The sequence below is a fragment of the Erythranthe guttata genome, chromosome 9, assembly GCF_056151865.1.
Source record: "Erythranthe guttata isolate IM_541 chromosome 9, IM_541, whole genome shotgun sequence".
Lineage (NCBI taxonomy): Eukaryota > Viridiplantae > Streptophyta > Magnoliopsida > Lamiales > Phrymaceae > Erythranthe > Erythranthe guttata.
Window position 1 is genome coordinate 11848290 of NC_142541.1, and position 27803 is coordinate 11876092.

The 27803-nt window shown below is 35.1% G+C and overlaps 1 protein-coding gene across 1 annotated transcript; it reads left to right on the forward strand.

Moving 5' to 3' along the window:
- On the forward strand, nt 1-27408 carry GSL8 (glucan synthase-like 8). Its single transcript, XM_012978750.2, has 51 exons — nt 1-466; nt 2418-2515; nt 3048-3211; nt 3719-3842; nt 4185-4295; nt 4605-4730; nt 5080-5169; nt 5270-5367; nt 5443-5560; nt 6004-6132; nt 6423-6499; nt 6650-6728; nt 6853-6945; nt 7034-7136; nt 7250-7373; nt 7456-7642; nt 8142-8194; nt 9966-10026; nt 10132-10213; nt 11063-11112; nt 12371-12457; nt 12562-12647; nt 12733-12760; nt 12908-13005; nt 13739-13820; nt 13929-14089; nt 14200-14320; nt 15340-15437; nt 15535-15625; nt 15702-15862; nt 15996-16105; nt 17161-17292; nt 17416-17484; nt 17560-17728; nt 18821-18938; nt 19312-19431; nt 20588-20703; nt 20837-20920; nt 21139-21251; nt 22066-22118; nt 22196-22372; nt 22469-22516; nt 23418-23576; nt 24058-24171; nt 24258-24346; nt 24531-24689; nt 25025-25127; nt 25403-25522; nt 26494-26544; nt 26644-26826; nt 26941-27408. The coding sequence occupies exons 1-51, from the start codon at nt 262-264 to the stop codon at nt 27184-27186; spliced, it is 5718 nt and encodes a 1905-aa protein (XP_012834204.1). The 5' UTR covers nt 1-261; the 3' UTR covers nt 27187-27408.
- Nucleotides 27409-27803: the final 395 nt, after the last annotated feature.

Consider the following 27803-nt stretch of genomic DNA (forward strand, 5'->3'; position numbering starts at 1 on the left):
CAAACTAAAAGGGTTTGCGTCCAAACTTCAAACTCAACCCGGTCTACTCTAAAGTCTTTCCTCAAACCCCAAAAAAATTTCGAAATTCCAATTTTCCACCATTCCAGCGCGTTGCGTTCACGCCCCCCGAGGACAATTTCCACAACGCGTTGATCAATTCATCTGAATCGGAAAATGGGAAACCCCCACGACCGCCATCCCCTCAACTTCAACTAGATCTTCATTTCTTTTCCGGAGTTAATTCGATTTTGCAGAAGAACCATGGCTAGGGTTACTACGCCCAGCGATAATTGGGAGAAGCTGGTCCGCGCAGTGCTGCGGAGCGAGCAGCGCGCCGGGCACGAGAGGACCACCAGCGGAATCGCCGGCGCCGTTCCGGATTCGCTTCAGAGGACCACCAACATCAATGCAATTTTGCAGGCCGCCGATGAGATTCAGTCCGAGGACCCAAACGTTGCACGAATATGTAAGTGGATACATATCGTTCGCTAATTGTAACTTACGCCTTGTTAGTGTTGTGGGTAGTTTGCTTAATTCAATTGGTTTACTTATCTACCGGAAGAAATTTGTTGTTTTAGTTATTAAAAACGGGGTTTAACATCAAACCCATTATTGCTGGTTCAGATTTTTGCTTCAATTTTAAGAGGGCGAGAAAACTCAAAAGCTGTTTTTTTTTTTTTTTTTGTAATTGGTTTATGTGAAGAAGATTATCCTAGTTCCGACATCAAAACTATGTTTTGGTTCATTTACTTATTTTGAGGAATCATTTTCTAATTCCTAAGAACTTTGCCTAGCAAAATGTGTGGAAGTAAAACTGTTATTTGATTAGTGAATATGAAGTTGGCCACATGCTTTAGTAGGTTTAATTTTGAGATAACCAATTTGGTTTGATTGTTTGACGTTTCAAGTACAAACTGAGTAGTATTCTTGGAATTAGAGTGCGTGTAGGCTTCTAAATAACAAAGTTGAAGTTAAGTAGATCTTGAAAGTGGTGTTGCTTTTTGAGGGAAAGTATTTCGTGACAGATCCGAAATCACTTACATTTTCATTTGGTGGAAGAAAACATATGGTAGGCAAATGAATCCAAAATTGGATTTCCAGCCCACACCGAAGTGTAGTAGTATTTGTTAACGAGTCTTTTATATGCGTTGATATCCATATTATAATCTGGATTACTACGGTGGGTGAACTTTGTACGAAAAGGTGGAAGTTAGCAATATATCTGGAGGTGTTGTCTCTAGTATTGGTTTATATGTTCAACGAACTTGAGATCTATATTTGTAGACCTTCTCTTTTGATAACCTGTGCATCCCTGGAGGTAGTTTATTATGTGCGTGTTTGACTGAAATTGGGCAATGGCTGTGATGAGGACTCTGTGATGGATATTGTTTCTAATCAAGCACATACACGGAAATGCTGACACGGACACGAACGCGAACACGGGGAAATACCATTTGAGAAAAAATTAGGACACGTGAATGTGTGGCTTATGCCTAAATATAAAAAAATATAGGGGATTATATTTATAAGTTATAAGATATATATATATATATATATATATATATATATATATATATATATATATATATATATATATATCCCTATTTATTTATAAATTATATATTTTTACATATTTTCATTCAAATATATTCATATAAATATATTGCTATCATCTATCAATTTGATATTGATTGTCTTATAATGTAAATAATTAATGAAGCAATAAAATTATTTGGAGATTTTCTAGCGAGATGTGTTTCTAATTTTTTGAAAATTACAAAAACGACCATCACTATGACAGTTAAGAGTAGCGAACCTGTTACCTGTCTTTGTTTCTATCTCATCGTATCCCATTCTGTTCTGCGAGATTTGAAAATGACCGTCAATATCTCGGTGTAGGTCCTGGATAATCCTTTGCTCCACTGGGCATATAGTTTTTCACTGAAAAAGAAATTAGGGAACTTTAGAAATTTTGAAATTATCGCTACTTTTTTTTTAATAATTCAAATCCTTACAAATTGGGAAGTAGGGGAGGGGCATGATTTGAACCCTAGACCTCTACTCTAATAGTAGAGGTTAGGTACCAACTCTCCTGCTGAGGTTGGCTGAAATCTTGCTACTTAAAGATTGTTAGATGGGATGGTATTCCTTGGCATTCATGGACGACTAGGATATGTATCTTGTGAATGGAAGGCTCTTTGTTTTAATATCTTCAGTTTTCAAAATAACTGCTTATTTTCACCGACCTTCGCAATTTTCCAATTCCATTTGATTTGCTTTAAGTAGTTAAACTGCGGTGATCTGCTTTGTATTTGAACAATCTCCGACAGCTGAATGTTTTCTTGTTGAATTGAAGATTGCAACTATTTATTGATTCAACAATTAAAAATTTAATTCATGTCTATTCTTTGCTCAAGTGTGTGAGCAGGCATATAGTATGGCTCAGAATTTGGATCCCAGCAGCGATGGTAGAGGTGTTCTCCAGTTTAAGACTGGTCTAATGTCTGTAATCAAGGTACCGCAACAATTTTTTTTTTTAAATTTATTTATTTATTTATTATTATTATTTATAAATTTATTTGTTTGCATTGTGTATCTACTAGACAGAATAAATGTGTGTAAAACTTACAGGAAAAATAGCTTCCAAAATTCATTAGATAAAATAGAGAAAAAAAAGTTCGATTACATCAGAAAATGTCTATTCATATCAGAGCCTGATAGCAAAATTGCACCGACACACACCTAAATATCTGACAAAGTCATATTTCTTTCAAGTCCACAGTTGCATCATGATATCAAAAGTTAACTAAGAAGCAACAAAAACACCGACCACAGCATAAGCCTGTCAAGTCAATCAGTTGTAACATGTAAATTTATGGCTAACCTATACGTGTTACTTTTCTTTGATTTCTTCTATACTTTGGCTTCTTGATTTGGTATGTTAGTTACTTTTTTAACCAAAGCTTAGTCTTTTGATAATGATTCAATACTTCCTTCAAAGTTGTCAAGTCTTGTAGCTTCAATTTGTACTTTTTTTATTTCTGCAGCAAAAGCTTGCGAAAAAGGAAGGTGGCCAAATAGATCGTAATCGTGATATTGAGCGATTATGGGAATTTTATAATCAATATAAACGGCGACACAGAGTGGATGACATCCAGAGGGAGGAACAGAAATGGCGTGAAGCTGGCACTTTTAGTGCTGATGTTGGAGAGTGTGTTCTTCTTTGCTAATTGCCTTTTTATTTTACTATCATCAATTTTATTATTGCGGATGCTACTTTGGTTGATATTTTGTTCATATATACTACTAATACTGTGCAATAATGCTAACAAAACATATTTTGTTATTTTGCTGATGCTCTATCCTTTTTAATTCGAATGTTCAGTTATGTGCTCTCATGCTGATCTCCCCTCTTTAAACCTTCATTTCGGTTGTTAGATTCAACTGATTAACCCCCTCTCCATCCCTGCAGACGCTTTGCTCCTTTCCGAGGAAAAAACAAAAACAATCATTCTTTATTATTCCTGGTCTCTTATATAATACTAATGAGGCTTATGTTTTAAATGCATATTATATGTTTCAGCATGATCGTGTTGATTGTTATTATGTTCCAATGGTATTTGTGTGGTTCATTGCAGTATTTTGATCCTACTTATAGATTCTTCTGCCTGCACAAAAGGGCCTTACTAGTTTGCTTGTGATTTTCAACCTGTTTTAGCTTGGAGCTTAGATTCTCTGAAATGAAGAAGGTTTTTGCTACATTGAGGGCTCTGGTTGAGGTGATGGAGGCACTTAGTAAAGATGCAACTTCAGATGGTGTTGGAAGGCTCATTATGGAGGAGGTAGGTCCCTGTTTTGTACCCATGTCCTTAGCTCATATAAGAATGAAATTATATTTATTGATTCTTTTAAAAAACAATGCCCTTAGCAATGGCCTACTACCGATCCCAGAAAGAATTGGACCCTTGACCTAATACTATCCACCCCACCTGAACAACTCTCAGACAAGGCCTTCGCAGGCCTTCACAGTGAAATTCCATTTACTGTTCCTGATATTTCACTTGTTATTCTTTAATCTTTCTTTGTTTCCTGTTCATGTTATAGCACATATTGCTAATGCTATGAATCAATTTGGTGAAGCATCCAGTTCTCTTTGCGCTTACTTGTCTTGCTTAATTTCCCAGTTAAGAAGGATAAAAAAGTCCAGTGCAGCTATATCAGGAGAGCTCATTCCTTACAACATTGTCCCTCTTGAAGCACCATCTTTAACCAATGCCATTGGCTACTTCCCAGAAGTAAGTTAATGTGAATCATATACGTGGATTTCCATTCTTCTACAGTTCTACTATTCTGATTTTGCCAGGGAACCGCTGTACTCTTGTATAACGATATATTGTTTTTCTTTACAAGGGCGCATTTGTTATCTGAAGCTATAACCATCTGTTTCTTTGAAATGATTATCCGCTGTTGATGACGATTTTAGTTTTTCATTTTTTACTTTATGTTTTGTTTCTACCTGGTAAAACATCCATATGCTTAAGCTGTATTAACGTGGTAAATGTTCTAGATCTCTTATAACCTAGTTTACATGATAATATGTGCAGGTTAGAGGTGCAATATCAGCAATACGATATACTGAGCAGTTTCCTCGTCTTCCAGCCGATTTTGAAACTCCTGGACAGCGAGAATTGGACATGTTTGACCTTTTGGAATATGTGTTCGGTTTTCAGGTTTTGTTTCTTTCTCTTAGCTTCTATCTTATAGAGCACAATATTGTTGGTGGGTGTGGAGAACATACTCCTTACTTATTGAGTGAGATGAAAGTTACATTTGTCATCAGCTATATCATTTATTTCCTATTTGATGGACAAAAAGAATATAATATAGACTGTGGTCTACAGTTATTTGTGAATGAATATTATCTAGTAATTTAAGCATATAGAAAGTTTCTTAATATATGAAGCTTGTGTGTTCCATTAATATTTACTAATGTGTTAACTTAATACTTCTTCCGTTTTTCGTGATTAGTTTTACATTCTTGCTTTGGCTGATTTAAGTCTTTGGTGTTGCTTATTACAGAAAGACAATATAAGGAACCAACGTGAGCATGTAGTTCTCGCTTTAGCCAATGCTCAATCACGTCTTGGAATCCCGATTGATGCTGATCCAGTGAGTGGTCCAATTAGATTTACTTAGACAAAATCAGTTGTAGGTGTGGAACTGCAAAGAATATATGATAGCTAATCAGTTTTCGTATACTTCTTCACAGAAACTAGATGAAAGAGCTGTAAGAGAGGTCTTCTTGAAGTCCCTGGATAATTACATCAAATGGTGTAAATATCTACGGATACGCCTTGTATGGAATAGGTTGTTCTTCAACATCCTGCTATCATTTTAACTGACGAATAATCAACTAACTTATGTTCAATTTGTTCCCTGTAGTTTGGAAGCCATAAATAAGGACAGAAAGCTTTTCCTAGTTTCACTATACTTCTGCATATGGGGTGAAGCTGCGAATGCCCGTTTTCTTCCTGAATGCATCTGCTATATATTTCACCAAGTATGTATTTGATGACTGTAAATTGATACTTTATCGTTTACTATATTAGTCATGTTACAGTTTATGGTGTTACCTCATTTATAACTTTGACCAATTATTGTACTTTTCTCTCATCAATTTTGGTTACTTTTCCCCAAAATTGGTTCCCCTTCACTGCTATTTTGCCATTAGAGTTTTTTTTGGTCAACCTATGCTGATATGCTAACCTCATCTGCTGTTTACCTTTTCAGTTATTTTGCACAATTACTGATGCACTTTGTGTGTTATTGCGTTAGCTAAAATCTTATCAAATTACTTAATGATTGCAATATATGTCTTTTATTTTGACTAGAAGTTACAAAATTACTTTACATGATCAATGCATGTTATGTTGTTGCACTAGATATTTATAGTATTTATGACGTTTAATCTCATCTCCATATTCATTGGCTTTGCTTCTTTAGATGGCAAGGGAATTAGATGCAATCCTGGATCGTGCGGAGGCAACTCAAGCTGCAAGTTGTACCGGTGAAAATGGTTCTGTGTCGTTTCTAGAGCAAATCATTTGTCCCATATATGGGGCCTTGGCAGCGGTGAGTTCATTTGTTGGTGTTTGCTGTTGAAATTTTTCTGTCACCTGGTTTGCTTAAAAAGTGAGACACGCTGCACTTTATCAGAAAACCCGCTTGATCCATTTTCTTGGAAATCAGAACGGGCTCTATTAGTTTTTATACAAAGTGATTTTCACTTGGGACATCATGAGATGCTATTCAGTTATATGCTTCTCAATGGCGCAGTGATTTGTAGTTCTAGACACAAATTTTATTGAGCAAGATTTTTTTTAACCTTCTTTGGTGGCTGTCATTCTTCCCCTTATTCACAGGAAGCTGAGAGGAACAATAATGGGAAAGCTGCACATTCAGAATGGCGGAATTATGACGACTTCAACGAGTATTTCTGGTCTGCTGTTGTATTAATTATTCTAAGCGCTAGCAGGGTTTATTTATTTTTATTTTATTATTAGAGTAATAATAGTAATTATTATTTTTATCGTGATTATTGTTATTGTTATTGTTGTTATCTTGGATTACATTCTCAGCTCGTGTTTAGGTCACCTGCTTGCTTTGAGTTGAGTTGGCCAATGAAGAGAAATTCTTCATTTTTGTTGAAGCCTAAAAAAGGAAAACGGGTACGTTCTGATTATTTTTTCTTCCATTTGTATCTGTATTGTTTAGGATTAAATTAAACTAACTGTGTTTGCTACCTTTGTTTGATCTATTTCGCTCTTAATTTGTTACTGTTTTAAATCACAGACGGGCAAAAGCTCATTTGTTGAGCATCGAACTTTTCTTCATCTGTTTCGAAGTTTTCATCGTTTGTGGATGTTTTTGATTATAATGTTTCAGGTAAATGACATAGTGCTTTCTATAACATCTTGTCCCTAAATAAGCAGTCCACTTTTTCTTTGGCACTAATGCGCATTTGTTTTTACAGGCTCTTGCTATTATTGCTTTCCATGATGGGAAACTCAATCTTAATACCTTTAAATCACTCCTAAGCATTGGCCCGACATTTGCCGTCATGAATTTCTTGGAGAGTAAGGAGCAAATTATGTTATATTATTTTGGCTTTGCTGCCTTGACTTACTGTTTCTTGTGTAGTGTGCCTTGCTTTTTTGTTTTCTTCAGTAGTATTTGTTGCTTGTTTTAGGCTGTTTGGATGTTGTACTAATGTTTGGGGCTTATTCTACTGCCCGAGGCATGGCTATATCAAGGCTTGTTATCAGGTTCTTTTGGTGCGGCTTGAGCTCCGTATTTGTGCTTTACGTCTACGTGTGAGTGTATACTATTCAATTTACGGATTGTCTTGTTTAACTGATTATATTATTTGCTCATGTAATTAGACAATGGTTTCAGGAGACTGTTGCAGGAAAGGAATAAGAACACCTCAGATTCATTGTACTTCCGGATTTATGTCCTAGTATTGGGTGTATATGCTGGTCTGCGTGTACTTTTTGCACTGCTGCTCAAGTTCCCTGCATGTCATAGGCTATCGGAAATGTCTGATCAATCATTTTTCCAATTTTTCAAGTGGATTTATGAGGTATTCCTTTTTGTGTGTTAGCATGTCTAGCATTATTTAATTTTTAAGAAGGGGTCACCATCTGGTCTCATGAACGTAATGGGAAAAGGCTACTGAACAAGGAAAATATGTAGAATTGAAGTGCCGTACTCATCATTTTTTGTTCATTGCATAGACGATGTCTGCATTATTTTTCGAATCGTTATCAACCCGAGGTGGCAAGTGACCTAACACTAGCCTTCCCTTTAGATGTGTTAGAACACTACTGTTGGTCTATTGTTTCTATTTTGAGTGGGTTTGGTTTTTTATTTTATTTATTTCTTTATTTTTATATTTTCTTTGGTTCATCAATTTAATAGTTTCTTTGATCCAACCAACAAGGAATTCTATTTGTGCACTTCTTTTATAAATGACAAAATGCAAGATGATACTGATTTAGTCTTCCACGATTAAACAAAAAAATGGAGATACCTTTTACCCCATAATACTCTCTGCCGATAAATCTTGTGATTACTTTCAGGAACGCTATTTTGTTGGTCGTGGACTTGTTGAGAAGACTACCGACTATATGAGGTATGCCCTTATTTTTTGCTCATCTATTTCTGGCCTAATGTTTTCATGGTCGTGTTATTCTGCAAACACTGGAACTTCTAAATTTGCTGCTTGAAATCAATTTTATAGGACATTTGCAAACTGTCAGCTTATCTACTCTTCCAAACTGTCTACTTTTTGGTTCTGTGATTTCTTTTAGTGCATAAAGAAATTTATTCGAAAATGCAGAAAATGCAAATATAGTTCAAATTACAATATCTGAACTCTCTAGAACATTTCTCATATTTATCTTGTAGTTGCTTCCCAATATGATGTAAAATTTAAGGTGAATGAAAACTATAAAACTCAATAGGACATATATTATTCCAAAAGCAAAAGCATCTCAAGCTGTCAATAAATTTTCATCTCTCTACTTCTATTTTTTCATCTCCCTATTTCTATTCCCTATGTAGCACGGAAACTTCAACTTCATAAGGTTTCCGTGTTTCGGAGACGTTTCGTGTCTGACACTTGAGGACACCTGTCGGACACCTTATGGGCTATTTTGCAATTTATAAAAAGTTAGAAACATGTTTGATTTTGAATAATAAAGTTTCAAATATTTTTGTTACTTCTCTAATTATTTACATGGTTTAATGATCAATTTCAGACAGATTGTTGATAGTAAAATTTATTTTGAAAATGTTTGTGTGAAAATATATTAAAAGAATTTATATATAAATAAAAACTTGTATGTGTTTATATAGCATATTTATAAATATACCCCTATACTTTTAATATTTACACGTTTCCTCCAAGCTCCTGTATCCCCATTTTTGGGACATGCCGTTACTCCGTATCCGTTTTCCCGTTTCCCTGTATCGTCGTTTTCGTGTCCGTGCTACATAGTCTATTCCTCGATCTCTCTATTTCTTATTCTCTTTCTTTTGTTCTACTGGTCTCCACTACCACCTTTGAGCCATCACCACTCTTTGTCTGACCCGTATCATTATAAAATCATTCAACGAACTTACTTATCTACGTTTCCGCATCTCTACTTCATATTGGGAGAACCAGATGTACCACATTCCACCTTCTCTACCACCTTTTGCTTTCTGCTTTGTGTTCATTCCTTGAGATTGAGTACGATAATTACGACTGTGTAGACACTTAAGGTATTTCTCCTTTTCTGACATGGTTAGACTGCACAGCAAGTGCTACATTATTGTCAGTGGCCTCGGTGGCTGACTCACATGATAGTAAATATTCCCACTGAATTTCCAGATGAAACCATTCATTTGAAACGATTAATTGCTTCTGAAATTTTTAGTCGTGATCATGTTTAAGGGGTTATTTTGTCATGTATACAGTTAACAAACATATCTTTTTCTAAATGTGATTGTGCACTGGCTCATCATGTGTTCACTGCTTTGTCATTGCAAGTTAGACTTTGATTGAAGCAGGAATTCTATTCGTTATGTTTTTGACGAAATACATTGGATCTTAATACTCTGCTGGCGATACACAGAGGTGTTTGAAACTAATTTAAATTCTCATCATTTAGATATGGATGTTAAATACATTACACTGGATAATAGTGTTACTTTGAAAGGATATATATGGAAAATGATTGGACATATACACTTTGGCATTTTTCTTCTAGCCTTCTCATGTTTCATTAGAATCTATACAACATAAAATTATGTCTCAAACAAGGACTACCGTATCTAATCAGGGCCCAGACATGTTATTTCTTATTGGTTTCTATTTATCTCGTCTTACTGGCTTTTGTTTTTAATCTTCAAATATGCAGCTACGTATTTTTCTGGCTGGTGATCTTTGCTTGCAAATTCCCTTTTGCTTACTTTCTTCAGGCAAGGCCCACTATCGTTTTCTTGAATTGTTTGGTACCACTACCATATAATAATATGTCTTGTCTGAACGAGTGATATCTTTTTTTTTTTCGTTATTTATGACAGATTAAACCTTTAGTCGGGCCAACCTTGATTATTATACATCTGCCGCGGCTTCAATATTCATGGCATGATTTTGTATCAAAGAGTATGTTTTTCTTTCTTATATTCTCTGCTAGCATTTCTTCCCTTGCTATGGGGAATCTGCGTCGTAGCCTGACCCTTGATTGTCATGTATTTGTAAAGAAATAAATGATAGTGTGAGCTTACGAGAAGCTGTTGGTTGGGATATTGGACACTAAACACAGTTTTCAGTTTCACTTTTATCAAATCCATATGAGTTGCTGTTTGACTAAGATGACCTTACTCAAAATAACTTCTCAAGATATCCACTATGCTGATTATCAGCATTTTTTTTAATGCTCGGCTAGAATGGCTGGTCTAAGAAATTTCTTCATATGAACTTGCATTTGCTCAGCAAACCTGAAGAAAGTATCAAGCCATGTTTTTGTCCCGATACTTTGCTTTCATGTCACCAGTCGCTACATATCCTGCAATTTCAGAGTTGTTGAATTTTCTATTCATGGGTATCTGTGTTTTGTCTATTCGTGGGTATCACAAGCTGTAGTTGTTAGGATAGATCAGTTTTTGAGCTCACAAGGAACTGAGGAAACTAATATTCACTTTCTGGAGTTTCCATTACCAAGGAAATTTTGAAATAAAAAATCAACAGATCTGTGATCAACTGACCATTAAAGACTTGGTTAATGATCAATCCCAGGAATGAAGACCATTCCTTTATTGTTCAAAGATTTTATAATCAAAGTTACTGTAGTTGTTATTGGTTTTTCATCTCGTATTGAGTGCAATATTTGTTTTTACGATTTGTGGTAGATTCAATTATCATAGAGTTCATGTTTGGGTGATTTGTTGTTGAATAATAATTTTCATTGTTTGCACAATAATCTGATGCTTTCCTATGGTATTTTTACTGCAGACAATAACAACATGTTGACTGTAGCTAGTTTGTGGGCACCTGTTGTGGCTGTGAGTATACCCATTTTCCTTCATGCATTATGCATATGCAGTTTCAGAAGATCATTGATTTGAATACATTGCAAAAAAAAAAAAAAAAAAAAAAAAACCTATATGGCATCTAATGCATCACAGGACAGTGGACAAGATAAAAATTTAAATTGCTGTTCCCTTTCACCTGATAAAGGTATTGCTTTACATCTGCAGCAGGAAGCATTCGGAGTAGGGGGTGCAAAAAGTAGATCATTTGAAAATTTCTCTGTCACGCTTGAGATTGTGTAGAACTTGTAGGCTAAGGCTCGTTTGTTCCTTCAAGTATGCTTCATATTGCCAAGGGTTACACTAGAAAATGTGCACGTGTTCACCACAAGGACACCACTTTTAGGAGCTTTTCTAACCTCAATGATTCCTTTAACTTCGGGGTTGATTTGGATTTAACGCCCCATCTTACCTTTACTCTTCTTGTGGGGAATGCACCTGCAACAGTGCACTTTGATGGCATGATTGTCAATTGTCGGTTCGGTTCCTTTATAATCACCATCATCATTAGTTCGAGTTCCAGTCTTGGTTGTAGGCTTCGACCTGTTTTTTCAATCGTTATAATCCTACTTCCTTTTGTTCATACGTGAAAACAACTCCAATAGTTGCATTAGGACTTCCAACTACCTTTCAGTGTATTGCATATTAGTGAGTATGCATGCTCAGACTGTCAACTGTCAAAAATAGCTTCGGTAGAATGTCCGCAAGCTAGAAGAAAAATCATGGAGCACAATTCAAGGCTTTGTATCGCAAGTTAGAAGCCTTCTGTACAGATAAAAGACCAGTAATGTGAATACTTAAACTACACCATCTATTCAACTACTCTCGTTGACGTAGATTTTGTGGACTTCACTGACAGAAGCTCTAGTTCTAAAGTAGCCTGAAAGGAAACCAATAACTAAATGAGCATTTATTTCTTTTTCCTGCCACAAGCATAACCAATGTGGCACTTGCTATCTATTATGTTTTAGGTAAAACTGAGCTGTCTATTTCTCCTGGCTGTATAATGCTGTGGAGGATTTTTTTTTAATTCCTCATATTCTGTAGCATTTGAAATATATTTTCACATTCAGTATTCTTTTCTCTAATGGATGCAATGAATTTTTTCAATGACCATGCACTTTAGCTCATTTATAGCCTATAAGGCTTTCTCTTCTGACCTTTCTTCTATTTTAATTTCAATATCCTTTCATTTGATTACTCACTCTGCCCTGATCATTTGAATCTGTAGATTTATATCATGGATATTCACATCTGGTATACTCTACTATCTGCAATTTATGGTGCTGTGATGGGAGCGAGGGGTCGTTTAGGGGAGGTATCGATCAGTCTTTGCAAGCTACCATATTCTGTGTTAAACCAAATGCAAGACATTTTCTTTGTCAACTAATGTCATGTATAATTATAATGTTTCATTTGTAGATTCGATCAATAGAAATGGTTCACAAGAGATTTGAAAGTTTTCCAGAGGCTTTTGTAAAGAATCTTGTTTCTCCACAAATCAAAAGGTAAGTTTAGAAACCTGATTCTCGAATCAGTTAAAATTGTGTTTGTTTGACCTTGAATTGACATTTTAATCATATGTAATTATAGGATGCCTTTTGAGAGAGAATCATCACAGGTCTGTTTGTCTGGAATCTATCAACTTTTTATTTGTTTGAATTAGCTTGAACTTGCTATGGCATATTTACCGTATTTACCATATATGCCTTATTCGCCGCTAACCATTATATGGTGCTTCTTTGCTGAGTATTGATATTGATTTCAGAGTCCTCATGACAATAACAAGACCTATGCAGCCATATTCTCCCCCTTTTGGAATGAAATCATAAAAGCTCTGCGGGAAGAAGATTATATTAGTAACCGGTAGGTGGTTATGGGCATATTTATTATTGTTAAAGAGCTGTATAGTAGAACCTTGATAAATTAATAACCTCGCTTAAATAATATTTTTCCAGTCCCGACTCGGGTACAACGTTCTAAATTAATAATTCGCTAAATTTATAAGATAATACACATTCGAAAATTGTAAGAAGTCCCATATAATATATAAATTAATAATGCATAAAAGTAATTCTTAAATTACATAGTACAATGCATATTTTTTATAGATCTATGAAGGCTTAATAAAATATGATATATTTGTCTCTTGTTTCTTGTTGAAGTTCATATCACCATCAATCTGGTCCCTCACTTTTCTTAATATGGTTGGAACTTCTGGTATAGTTTTCTCATAACTCAACAGAAAATTGTTCAATAACATTACTGCTTTAAGAGCTTCCGTTCGAGAAATGGGCTCTATGGTACAATGAATAATCTATACGTAAAAAATTAAAAAAACTGTATTTGTTGAAAATAATAATAATAATAATAATAGTTTCATAAATTAATAAGTTTATTAATTAATGTATAAATTAATAATTATTAGTTTATCGATAAGTTAATATTTCGCTAAATTAATAACATTTTGATGGTCCCAACTGTATTAATTTATAGAGTTTTCACTTGTATATCCTTATTTTCAAATCTGAATATATATATATATATATATATATATATATATATATATATATCCTTTGATTCTAGTTTACATTTTCAGGGAGATGGACTTACTTTCTATGCCAAGCAACGCAGGAAGTCTGAAATTGGTTCAATGGCCACTTTTTCTTCTAAGCAGCAAGGTGCTGCATTTTTAACTTACTTCTCTCTCTTAAATTACACTAGTTGCCTCAAGATCTGTTTTAGTCTGTTTAGTTATCAGTAGCCACCATCATTTTTTTTTCTTTCAGATCTTACTTGCCATTGATTTAGCTTTAGACTGCAAAGACACTCAAGCTGATCTTTGGAATAGAATATGCAAGGATGAGTACATGGCATATGCTGTGCAGGAGTGTTATTCAAGTATTGAAAAAATTCTGCACTCCCTGGTTGATGGAGAAGGAAGACTATGGTCAGATATTCTTACTTGCTGAAAGAAAGATTAGATTTTGTCTCGTTTTCTCAATATAAGGAATATTCTGTTTCTTGATTATCTTCTTGTGCTTATTTCTTTCATTGCAGGGTTGAAAGGATATTTCGTGAGATAAACAGCAGTATATCTGAGGGGTCTCTTGTTATTACTTTGCATCTTAAAAAGCTTCAGGTGGTGCTCTCCAGATTTACAGCCTTGACTGGACTATTGGTATTTTTTTTTACCCTGTAGTCCAAATTGTTTCTTTTTATTGCTAAAAATCTATAGGAATCCATGTACTTTCCTCCTTTGTGATCTTAAATGAAGCTCCACATCCAGCACCTTTCTTTTCATCAATAACTGATTTATTAGTCATAAAAGTTCTATCTGATTGTTGAGAGCAATAGAGTTCCTGCCACTTCTATCCTTGATTACTCCATGGAAGAAATTAGTCTTCTGTTGGACATCTAAGCTTTATCTGATTACCATTTACCTTCTAATGACTCAATAACATATTCATAATACAAATAGAAGCTAGAAATCAAATGAAATAGAGAAAATATTAGAGTAAGATAGGAAATCTGTTATCACATACTGAATTCCACTACGGTTATCACTTTGGTTTAATATTTATCATTTATTGTTATTGTAATTCTTATATTCAGCAATACAGATGGGCAATGCTCTGTTTACCCATAATATTTCATTTGTTGGTGGAGCATTAACATTCAAAAGCAAAACTTGATTTTGTTTTTAATTCCTTCTTCAAAAGAATGTCGTAATGTCGAGTCATTTTATAATAATTTATGTCATAGCGCTCTAATTAAGTATGTGCACGGCATCCTTTTGAAATTGCACAATTTGTACTGCACATGATATTTTTTTCTGCTACTGCAAGCAACCTCCTCCAACAGGCTGATGCTTTCTCTTTACCTGTTTCTTGGTTTTGGATGAGTTTACTGCTGCTAGAGATTAGTAGTGTGTTCTTAGTTTCCTTAGTTTTCAATTTCGTATCTTCTTTTCCTTCTCTATTTATCGAGAGTTACAGAAATGATTCTATCTCACTTCATGTACATTGCATGGTACTGTGTCAAGATTTGAACTGTTATTCAGTTCTTCAAATTATTCTTCATTCACTACCTTTTGATGATTGTTAAAACATGAAATGTACAGAACGAGTTCATTTATGAATACCCAGTTCTCTTTCCTTTTCCTTTTCTATTACGCTGACCTCTTTATATTTTATCCAGATCCGTGATCCTACTCCTGAACTTGCAAAGGGTGCAGCTAAAGCTGTGTATGATTTTTATGATGTTGTTACGCATGAGCTGCTCTCATCTGATTTGAGGTAAACAAAACAGTGCATAGTTTTTTCTCATAATGGTTTAATTAATCATTTGTCTAAAATTTGACATATTACATGATGTGTACTTTGTTTTCTCCAGGGAGCAGCTTGATACATGGCAAATACTGTTGAGGGCTAGAAACGAGGGACGTCTCTTTTCAAGGATAGAATGGCCAAAGGATCCTGATATTGTAAGCTTCCTGAGTTCCTATTTTTACCTGATAGTATCAAAGAGTGGGCTGCCTTTAACGGTGTTTTTCGGAACAGAAAGAGCAGGTGAAAAGATTGCACCTTCTCCTGACTGTAAAGGACAATGCTGTTAATATACCCAAAAATCTCGAAGCAAGAAGAAGATTACAGTTTTTCACCAATTCATTGTTTATGGATATGCCATCAGCTAAGCCTGTTTGTGAAATGATGCCATTCTGGTAGTGTTTTTGCTATTGTTATTGCTACCTATAATCACTTTATATGTTTCACTTCACTTTCGGTTAAGATTATTTTCACATTGCTTGGTAATTCACTCTAACTTGTTTCCTGCTCTGGTTTGTTTTGAGATAGTGTCTTCACGCCGTACTACAGTGAAACGGTGCTTTACAGCAACTCCGAATTGCGGCTTGAAAATGAAGATGGAATATCAACCCTTTTCTATCTCCAGAAAATATTTCCAGGTTTGTTATTTACTTGATGTGAATCTTGAAATAACTATGTCACATGTTCTGCTGTGAACTTAAAACAACCTGAAATATGACTAAGAAGCCAGTGCAGAAATAGATCTTCATCTTGACAATCGTCTGTTGTAAATGGATTGGAGTTAACTGTGGAAATTAGCTCAACTAGCTCAATAGTTTTGTTTTTAAATAATTGCGTTTTAAAAAAGGAGAGTTTATCTGTATGAGAGTTTTTGGAATAGAAGTGTCATTTCCATTGAATTACTGTGGTAAATATACAAGGAGAATCAATAGAGAGCCCTCAACAAATCAGGATCCTACATAATAGGAAACTAATGAAAAAATAAAGAATTCATAATAATCTGTTGTACATTAATACAGCTAATATACACGTAATCTCACATACGTATACATATAATTCTACATTCTTCTGAAGCTGTGTAAATGTGTAATGACTACTTGTCACGCCTGTTTCGAACACATGTCTTGAAGGTTAGAACGATGGAGATCTTTGGTTTGAACTTCTGCTGTTGGATGCTGAGTAGGAACATGGTTTAGAGTGATGATCTGCTTCTCAACCTTCCCACCTACAAAATGTCTATCAGTGTTGTTGAACGATCACCTAAATCTAAAAGCTTAAACTATTAGTGAATTAAATCATTTAATATTTTCTGTCTCCAAAACTAACGTGCATGTGTGTTATATTTTGAGCCTTGCACATGGATTTTTTTTTTGAAAGGGGTGGTGGTGGGATTCAAATAAAAACCTTTCATTGGCCTAGCTCTGATACCATGATATCATGTTGAATGACCACCTCATCTAAAAGCTTAAGGTGTTAGTATTGTGAATTATTTAATATATACATCTTAAATCTTAAATAGTTAGCATCTTAAAACTTCAAGGCGCTTGTTTCAAAAAGTGCTAATTGGATAAGGTTAACTGTTTTCTCGAAGTTCCTCTTTTTTTTTAATTTTCATTTTGTATATCACTTCTATATTGTTTGTCTTTTGACACTTAATTTTCAATTGCCACTGATTTTGTTTTTACCTTTTTAGATGAATGGGAGAATTTTTTGGAACGTATTGGTCAAGGTGATATTGGCTATGCAGAGATTCAAGAAAATTCAACTAGCGCTCTGGAACTCCGATTTTGGGCATCTTACAGGGGACAAACTTTAGCTAGGACAGGTTAAATAGCTCTGTTTATGTTCCTTTATCTTGTTAGTATTCAATTAAAAATCGCCTGAATTCGGGAATTCTGATGTTTCCCACATATCACTTATGACAGTTATTTTATTGTGTTCTATGCAGTGCGTGGTATGATGTACTACAGAAAGGCACTGATGTTGCAGAGTCATTTGGAAAGAAGATCCCTAGAAGGTTAATGCTTTGTCATGTCAAGATCTAATATGCCATGAGAAATCATAATAATCCTCAGTGTTTTCTTTCATGCAGAGGATGTCTCTTCTCGGACAAGTTTCACAACTCAAGGTTTTGAGTTGTCACGTGAAGCACGTGCTCAAGCTGATATAAAGTTCACTTACGTTGTTTCCTGCCAAATATATGGGCAACAAAAGCAGCGGAAAGCTCCCGAGGCAGCTGATATTGCTCTACTTCTGCAGAGGTGTGAATTTTAAGTTTAATTCTATCTAATATCATAGCTGCATATGGGCGTTTGTGTTATACAGATATCTGCTATCTTTGTGTTGACTGTAAAAATACTTTATTCCCAGTGCTATATCCTGTTTACTTTCTTCCCTTTGTCTATCTAGTAGGAGGGGTGTTTAAGCACCCTGATATCACTGATGCTCCCAGTTTGAATTGCAATATAAGACTTTGGACTGGAGTATGCAATTACCAAATTTTAGTTTGCCATGTTTCACATATCTGAATATGGATCAATGAGATGTTGTAATTGATCTAATTTATGTTTCATTCTTCAGAATTTTATTCTCATATTGAGATCATTCAGTTGAAAAGCTTTGGCTCGTATGATTATGCTTAGTTTTCTCTTAGAGAAAATTGATGGAGCACTTTCTTTTAGTATGTAATATTGATGGTGAAATTACATTACTCATATAATATCTTCAACCGAAAATTGGGTGTTCAGTTTCACCATGTAGTTTAAATTAGGTTCGAATACGTGCAAGTTTTGTGCATGTGGCTGTTGGGAGAAGGAAAAACTAGTGCAGATGAGATAGTGGTGTCACATAATTGCTATAATCAAGAAGCTAGTGTTGAAAAAAAGTTCCATATCTGGAAACTTAATCTTATCAAGAGACACCAGGAACTGAATGCGAGGCAGTAAACTTAGAATTGAGAGAGTGTGAGAATATATTTAGGAATTAATATTTGATTAGGAATTTATTATATTAGGTAATTCTTAGGAGATTTATTTCTGTCTTAGGGAACAAGTTTTTTCTAAATTGGAGTCTATTCTGTCTGGCTAGGCTTTTCTATTTTTCTGTTCTAACAGAGAGTATAGAGCAGCCCACCTATTGATGATGTACCTGATTATTCATTAGATTTTCTGAGTTGTCTCTTCAGTGACCTTGTCGAAGAAGTTGCTTTCTCTAATAGCTGATGTTACTCCAAATTGTCAAAGAAGAGCACCTTGATTTTAAATGGATGAAATATTTGCTCATATAGTTGAACATTATAACTTATCCTCCCTGTTTAAGCTCACATTTTCTATTTTGGTTTTTGTTTAATATAGAAATGAGGCACTTCGTGTTGCTTTCATCCACGTAGAAGAGAGTGGTGCAGCTGATGGAAATGTTACAAAGGAATTCTATTCAAAGCTTGTTAAAGCCGATGCAAATGGGAAGGATCAGGTAATGGATTTGGAAACTCTCAGTCCTCTCGCTTTAGTTGATGTATCTAAAAGTTTCTATATTTTCTTGGTGAATCTAGAAAACAATGCTTTTTGGAGATCTCTGATGCATACGAATATGTTTGGTCTGTTTCACTCATTACAAACATAAAAAAATCAACTGAAGATTTCCTTTTATGTTTTGCTTGATTGTTTTGATTTTACCCTTTTCTCGTTCTCACTTTGCTTTCCCTTGATACATCTAATGTAACTGTTCAAGGGTAATGCTCCACTTATGCGTAAGGAATGTTAGGTGCACACTGTAGAATTTGGTAATTTGAATCTCTGTTCTTTTCATCTAGTTCTGGATTTTGAACTCACTTTTCAATGTACAGGAAATATTTTCTATTAGACTTCCTGGAGATCCTAAGCTCGGGGAAGGGAAACCTGAAAATCAAAACCATGCAATAGTTTTTACTCGTGGAGAAGCTGTTCAAACAATTGACATGAATCAGGTAACATATATGATTCTTTTTTTAACAGTGAACCTTGCTTCATGATGTTTATCATATAATTATTATCTGGATGTTTGTTGTGCTCTCAAAGCTCAAGTGCTATTGCACAACCTTCTGACCTTTGAATTATTTCTATCCTTCAACTGCGTTTATAAAAATGTTGGCCCAATAGGAAATGTTTGGCATTTTAAACACTTCTCTTTGAAGCCTCAATAACTTGAGCATTAACATGCACCAATTACGAGCTAATGAAATTGCTGAAGCATAAGGGAAAAAAGAAATCAAGGATACAATTTATAGACCTTAATATTTCTCGCTTTAGGTCCTGGCCTCCCCCTGATGTGGAATAGTTTTTCCCGTGTCTGGTCCTTTTTCGATAGTTTTTACAACACAAACTCATTCTATATTGAAATCAGGCCTAGCCTAAAAGAACTAATTTCCAACAAACACTCCCTTGCAGACTTGTATTATTTGTAATGTTGGCAACACATATGCTAATGAAAGAATAAGTGATTTGTTTTTGACTTTGTTCCACGATCGATAATAAGGTCGATTGAATGAACGAAAAGAATCAATTAGAAGAAAAAGAAGGGAAACAACCCGAAATAAGAATGCAGTAGGAAGATGCACCATGCATATTGCAAAGGATAACATTCAAGGGAGTTGTGAGCGGCAGAAAGCAAGAAGTTTGAATTAGTACTTACTAAGATTTTTGGTTTTAAGGGGACTGAGTGACTTGGTTTTCAGGGTTTCAGTTTTTCCTTAATGGCTCATAAGACTGAGGCTGAATTCACCAACAATACACTACTATAAAATCAATCAGATAACTGCGATTTTGAATATATATATATAAATTAAGTAATTTCCTCTGTGGGCATGGGTTCCGTTTTGACACACTCATGCACCTGCTTTACGACTTAGGTCCTGACATAAGATTCAATGTTTATAGCATCAGATGATTCTACAGTATTTCAATCTTGTTTTTGATTTGTACCATGCAAGTCTTCTGTCGTAACAACCGTTAAAAGTTGTAATTAATCAATAATCTGAATGAGTCATACTTTTATTGTTTTGATGAGTTCTGCTGTCACTTTTTTTCCTCTGTATTTTGTGAGATTGTTCTTTCTTCAGTAATCTTTGTGTGTGTCTGCTCTAGGATAACTACCTCGAGGAGGCAATGAAAATGAGAAATCTCCTTGAGGAGTTTCGGGCAAACCACGGTCTTCGACCTCCCACAATTCTTGGAGTAAGAGAGCACGTCTTCACTGGAAGGTCGGGCGTCCTCGCTCTTTCTCACACACACACACACACACAACACACTTATGCTCACTCGTAGGCTACTGTTCATTCTTCATTCGTTGAACTCACTTCAAATCTCTGTTAATTTTATGCTTAAAATATGCAGTGTTTCCTCTTTAGCTTGGTTTATGTCCAACCAGGAAACTAGTTTCGTGACCTTGGGTCAACGTGTTTTGGCGTGTCCTCTTAAGTAAGTATCTTAATAAATTTTAGACTTGGGAAAGCCTTCTTACTTATTTTTCATATGCATTTTGTTTTAGTGTTCCTTCTGTTTGTTTGATTTTTATTTCTTGTATGTTATGCAGTTATATTACTATCTAACAATTAATCTTGTACCATTACCCTCGCTTTAAGTACTGGAACTAATGTGGGGGACTATATCTAATAGTAGAATATTAAATCTTGCAGAGTCCGTATGCACTATGGGCATCCAGATGTCTTCGACCGAATTTTTCATATTACTCGAGGTGGAATTAGTAAATCGTCACGCGTCATTAATATCAGTGAAGATATTTATGCAGGTAGTTCAGGAATTTCAAGAACCCATGGTTCCAAAGTGATTTAAGTTTAATGTTCCCCTAAAACAAGTATTAAGTGTTTTATATTCCTGACAGTGGTCCCTTGTTCATGTTGTCAGATAATCATTCACCGTGTTGTAGAAATAGCATGTTAGAAAATGACATCTAGGTGTTGTATCTACATATAGAAACCTGCTGTCTTTCTTCAAAATAGAGGATTTATGATGTTATCTATAGCACAACAAATTCCATTTTCATCGTAACAATCATGGTAGGGTTTTGCTGTTTGTATGGTGTGATACACAAGATATGTGACGTATTTAATGCGTCCTGACATCAATGCACCGCTGCATTCATCATATTTGTTCACTTAAACAATCTTTTAATGGGGTGGGCCGTTAGACACTTTCATGTTGTTATCCAGTCACTTACACACAAATATACGTTATATATATGCATATATCTATCTATATTATACATATTTTTTCAATTTTGTGAAATTGTGATAGAAAGGTGAACCTGAGTTATGGGGTAAACCATCTGTTGATCTCTTGTTTACTGGTTGGTGTGTGTTTTTACATTCATTATTTTGTGCTCCAAATGATACAATTCTCGCATTCAGACATGAAGAGTTTGTCTAATTTGTCTGCATTCTAATGGCATAACCATGAGTTGCCAGGAAAAATCTGGTGCTAATCACAACTATCAGCGATATTACCATCCTTTAAATATACTTTGGTCATTCTATATGTTAAATCTAGAATGCGAACTAACTTTTCTGCACTTATTTATTTATTTGTTTATTCTGAATTTACAGGCTTCAATTCTACATTGAGGCAGGGAAACATCACTCACCATGAATATATTCAGGTCTGCGTGAATTTACGTAATATATCAAATGAAAGGATATATCAACCTGTATCGTCATAGTGTTTCTTATTCATTAGGTTGGAAAAGGAAGAGATGTTGGTTTGAACCAAATAGCTTTGTTTGAAGGCAAAGTCGCTGGTGGGAATGGGGAGCAAGTATTGAGCCGGGATGTATACAGGCTTGGGCAACTTTTTGACTTCTTCAGAATGCTATCTTTCTTTTTCACAACTGTCGGTTTCTATGTTTGCACGATGGTATAGATATTGATGCATTCGTCTATTTGTGGAATTGAACTAATGGTTCTTTAAACTTCTTTTTAACTATCTCGTGAATCTCTTTTTCAAATGCAGATGACTGTGCTTACCGTTTATGTATTTCTGTATGGAAGAGCATATCTGGTAACTTCTCATTGACTCAACTATTTATTTTACTTGCTTACTTGTTCAGGGTTTATCCTCGTAGTATACACCTTATTAAAAGATATAAGAGAGCCTTTATTTGCATTGGTCCTTTCAAAATTAACTGTGTTTTACAATACACAAAACTCATACAGCTGATTGACACATATCAATGAAATAATGACTGTTAAATCTATACCTGGGGGTTGTTGGATCGGATGGATTAGAAATAGCTATTCTGCAAACTTTAACTAAAGGAGTGGTCAACATCTTTAGCGGTAACTTGTAATACTACATTGATGCCATTAGCTTTCTTTATTATCTATGTTCTTGTCGAAGTAAGAGTTATATTAAGGAAGTAACTCTGTATGGACAAAAAAAGAAAATTTGGCTTAACGGACAAGGACATGAAAGTTAAGAGCTGTACTGGTCTGTGTGTAGCCAATTAACCTCCTAAAAAGTGGACCGTGGTTCCGTTGCCTATTTTTAATACAATCTGATGAAACAATGAAGAATGTACCTGAGTAAGAAACTTCCAAGAAATGGAATGGAGGCACTCAAATCTTGCAATTTGAGGTTTCGTATGAGATGCGATAACAGTAACAGTCTACGCTGATATTCCAGGGCTATATGCTTAATTATAAAACTACTTCTCAACATAATGGGATGTCTGTATCTATGTGATCCTGCATAATCATCTCTAGGCTGTTTTATAACTATCCCGATTTTGATGCTAACTTTTGCAACCATTCTCTACACGAAGGCATTGCCTGAGGGGTGTTGGGGTGGAAAGGGCAGTAATAGTTCAAGGGTTCAATTCCTTTGCATTCGGTATTGTACGCCATTTATAAAATAAATTAATAGATTAACCTTTAAACCGTTCTCCCTTTTAATTTCTCAGGCATTCTCGGGACTTGATCAAGGAATTTCAGACGAAGCAGACGTTTTGGGCAATACTGCATTAGATACTGTTCTGAATGCTCAGTTTTTGGTCCAAATTGGAATTTTCACTGCAGTTCCCATGGTAATGGGTTTTATACTTGAACTGGGATTGCTGCAGGTATGTTCTACTATTCTTCAGAATCCGTTAATGTTATCATGTTTTCACCATTTGATGTTGGAGCCGCAATACTTTATATTTTGCTTCAAATTCATTTTCTATCTGGTTGGGGTAATACTTTACGATTATAATGAGACTTATCTATTTCTATTTTCGCTATAAGTGTGCGTCATTCCATTATGTATCATCATGCATGCAAGGATGAGTTTCATTTATCATGCTTTAACCTTTTGTATTTACTATTTTCACTTTTGTCACTTTCTAAGATCTAATGATATTCTGTTATCACCATTTGATGTTTGGAGCAGCAAGATTTTACATTTGGCTTCAAATTCTTTTTCTACCTGTTGAGATAGTGTTTTAGGATTAGAATGAAACATGTCTATTACTATTTTTGTTACAAGTGTGTCAATCCATTTCATATTGTCATGTCTGCAAGGATGAGTTACATTTATCATACTCCAACCTTATGTATTTGCAGGCTGTTTTCAGTTTTATCACGATGCAGCTTCAGCTTTGTTCCGTCTTCTTTACTTTTTCGTTAGGGACAAGAACCCATTATTTTGGACGTACCATCCTCCATGGAGGTGCAAAGGTATCTGAATTTCTGGCTGTGGTGTGCAATAATGTTTATATTATGTAGGTCAAATTTGTTGTGATCTATTGAATATGGTTTTGCAGTATCGAGCTACTGGAAGAGGTTTTGTTGTTCGTCACATCAAGTTTGCAGAGAATTATCGACTTTACTCGAGAAGTCATTTTGTTAAGGCGTAAGTGGCTTTGTCTTCACATAAGTACTCTCTATCTATCTCTCTGCATGTCTTTGCATGAAACTGCATGATTTGTGTACTTAGGCTGTCCTTGTGTGGTTTGGGTTTATTTGTCTTTTCATTACGACATTTATTTCATGATTGTGACTGTAAAATATTAACAGGCTATTGATATATATTTCAGGCTGGAAGTAGCATTGCTTCTAATTGTTTACATGGCATATGGTTACTCGGAGGGAGGTGCTGTTACCTTTGTTCTGTTAACTATAAGCAGTTGGTTTCTTGTGTTCTCTTGGCTCTTTGCACCTTATATATTCAATCCATCTGGATTTGAATGGCAGAAGTAAGTTATTATTTTAGCCCTAAAATGGTTCGTTAGCTAGTCATCTGCTTTATTTCTTGGCTGTCTTTTTTAGTTTATGAATCTGGTTCATACTTAGCTATCAAGTGTTACAAACAATGGAGGAGTTTCAGAATTCACATCTTAAGGGAGGGGGGGAGGGAAGGAGTAGTATCCCTATAATTTAGCTAATAAATTCTAGCTATTTACAGTGCTTATAACTTGTAACACCAACTATGAGCAATTTCGCTATTTGAGGCTTTCAAGTATGAGCTTTTCATAATCGAGGTGTTGATATTTTTCTGATAGTATTAAAAAATGTAACCTGTATTGTGCAGGACCGTAGAGGATTTTGATGACTGGACCAATTGGCTGATGTATAAAGGTGGAGTTGGGGTCAAAGGGGATAATAGCTGGGAGTCATGGTGGGAGGAGGAACAGGTTTGTGTTCCTAAATTTTAAAAATATACGGTTGAGCTGGAATATTCCCTCTATTGTGTAATGATAGTTGACAAGCCTTTATTAACAGGCAAAGAGTTTAAATCATGTCTTTGGTACTGTTTTCAGAAGATGATCAATATTATCAATCTTTTTGAAAGCAATCTACAATCTATTGGCATGATGATGGTTTTCTTTACCTTTTTACAAGTTAATAGTTTGTTTGATCAGTTAACTTTAACGGCTCTTCTAACGAGAAGTTGATTCCTTTTCTGCAGACACACATTCAGACTTTGAGAGGCCGTATACTTGAAACAATATTGAGCTTCAGATTTATAATGTTTCAGTATGGCATTGTTTACAAACTCCATCTTACTGGCAGAGATACTTCCATTGCGGTATACTTTTCTCAATGAGCTTTTCTGTGGTATCGCTTTAGCATTTAACTCTGTTACAACCCAATATGACGTTTATGGTCTCTCAAGCACAAATAAATGTAGTGAAATATTGTTGCAACCCATTTTTTTTAATTTCTAGCTCTATGGTTCACTAGAAAAAAATGATTTCTCATTTTCAGTATGTCTTGTTCTCCTTAGGAAATACTTGTAGTACTGTCCCTAGACCTGCGACATTAGGTTGGACTAAAGATTGGGCAATGAGGAATAATGTGTACGATAAATTAAGTGTAGTGGAGATTAAAACTTAATGATTGTTATCCACATATCCTTTTTTATGATATATCCCATTGCTTAGAAAAGAGTACCCACTGGTGCCGGTGAAGGATGCTAAATATAATCATGTCATAGTATGTGGATTGAAAGAACTAGCTTTACTACTGAGGATACATTTTATTCTTTGTAAGCCGAAAATAATTATTGTCTTCATTTTTTGGAACCCCCATTTTGCAACCTGGTCAATATCAACTGTAATCTTATCTGAGGTTTTTAATTGGGGTCAGTACGATATTCATACAATGTATCATAAATGAATGGGGCCATATTTACGAGACACGTTGTTGTCTCCTTGACATGTAAGGAGTACTAGAAAGAGCTATTTTCAACAGTTGGGGTTGCTGTCGGTTCGAGTAACAATTGTTTTTTATATAAAGAAAATAAAGTCTCGGTTTCATTTTCTGGTCTCTGTTGTTAAGGTTGAAAGGACCAGTGAGTCAGTGACACTGATTTGTAGTTTCTTTATGTTTTTTTTTCCTTGTTCCTTTCCAGCCCTGAGAAGCTGGAAGTATCATCTTTTTGATAGATATGTTAAACCTTGAAGTCTGTTAAAATGCTGGCTTATGCTACTACTTTTGATTCTGATCTTATTTCATTTCTCTCGTATTCCAAGTTCACCGTTTAATCTGTTTGACTAGGTCTATGGCTTCTCTTGGGTTGTACTGGCTGGATTAGTTATGATTTTTAAGGTTTGTCATTTCCTTTTGCTTGTTAATTACATATTTAAGCTTAATGATATCGCTCGCCACTATCATCACATTAATCGCTGATTCTTCCTTTTATTTCAGATCTTCACATTTAGCCCCAAAAAGTCCACTAATTTCCAGCTAGTGCTACGATTTATGCAAGGCATCACATGCATTGGGCTTATTGTAGCCCTTTGCCTGGTCGTTTTCTTCACAGACCTATCAATTCCAGATTTGTTTGCCAGCTTCCTCGCATTTATCCCCACCGGGTGGTTCATTCTTTCTGTAAGTATTATCAAGAGGGCATGCTACTTTTTCGTTTGTACAAAATTCTTTTACCGTCTTAACTCTCAATTATTTTCTTACATGTTTTTTTTAACTCAATGACTCATTATGTAGTTGGCAATTGCGTGGAGGAGCATAGTAAGGAGTTTAGGCCTTTGGGATTCGGTAAAAGAGTTTGCTCGAATGTATGATGCTGGAATGGGAATATTAATATTTTCTCCGATCGCTGTGCTGTCTTGGTTCCCCTTCGTCTCCACTTTCCAATCGCGTCTGCTCTTTAATCAAGCTTTCAGTCGTGGTTTGGAGATATCTCTCATTCTTGCTGGGAACAAAGCTAATGTCGAAGCCTCCTCTTTTTAACTGCACAATTTGTAAACTCTGTTGCATTAACCGGCTGAACTAATTATATTGTTTTATGAATTGTGTATGTTTTTATTTCTTTATTTTCATGTGTAGCTTCTGCTTGTTTGAACATTGTTAAAGGGCTTGTGGTAATCAACTTGGCATCATTTTTGAAAACAGCTTATGTATTGTTGTATATAAGTTGTGCTTGTATGAAATCTTAAATTTAGTTTGCGCAAACACCCGTCATTATGTTTCTTGGTGTGTTTGGATATCATTTGGCATCGTTGTAAGGCTTAAATTCTCAAGAAATGAGAGGTGTACAACGGGACCAAAAATAGCTTCCTAATCACAGCCTTAATTTCTGAACAAATAAGAAATTTACTAAAGCTTGTTCAGAAGTTACAGAAAGGAAAAACATAACAAATTGAAAGGCAGGTAGAGATGACTATGGAACTGGCCTGTGGTTAATCGGTTTATAGTTGACGGTTATGATTCAGGAGAACCCTAGACGAGCCTCCTTTCGTTGTGGTCAAAATGCCTTTTTTTTTTCTCTCAAAATCTGCTGCCCCACCGCTGTTCGAAAGGTTATATTTATCGCAGTGCATCACATATCAAATGGTGGCGATTAACCG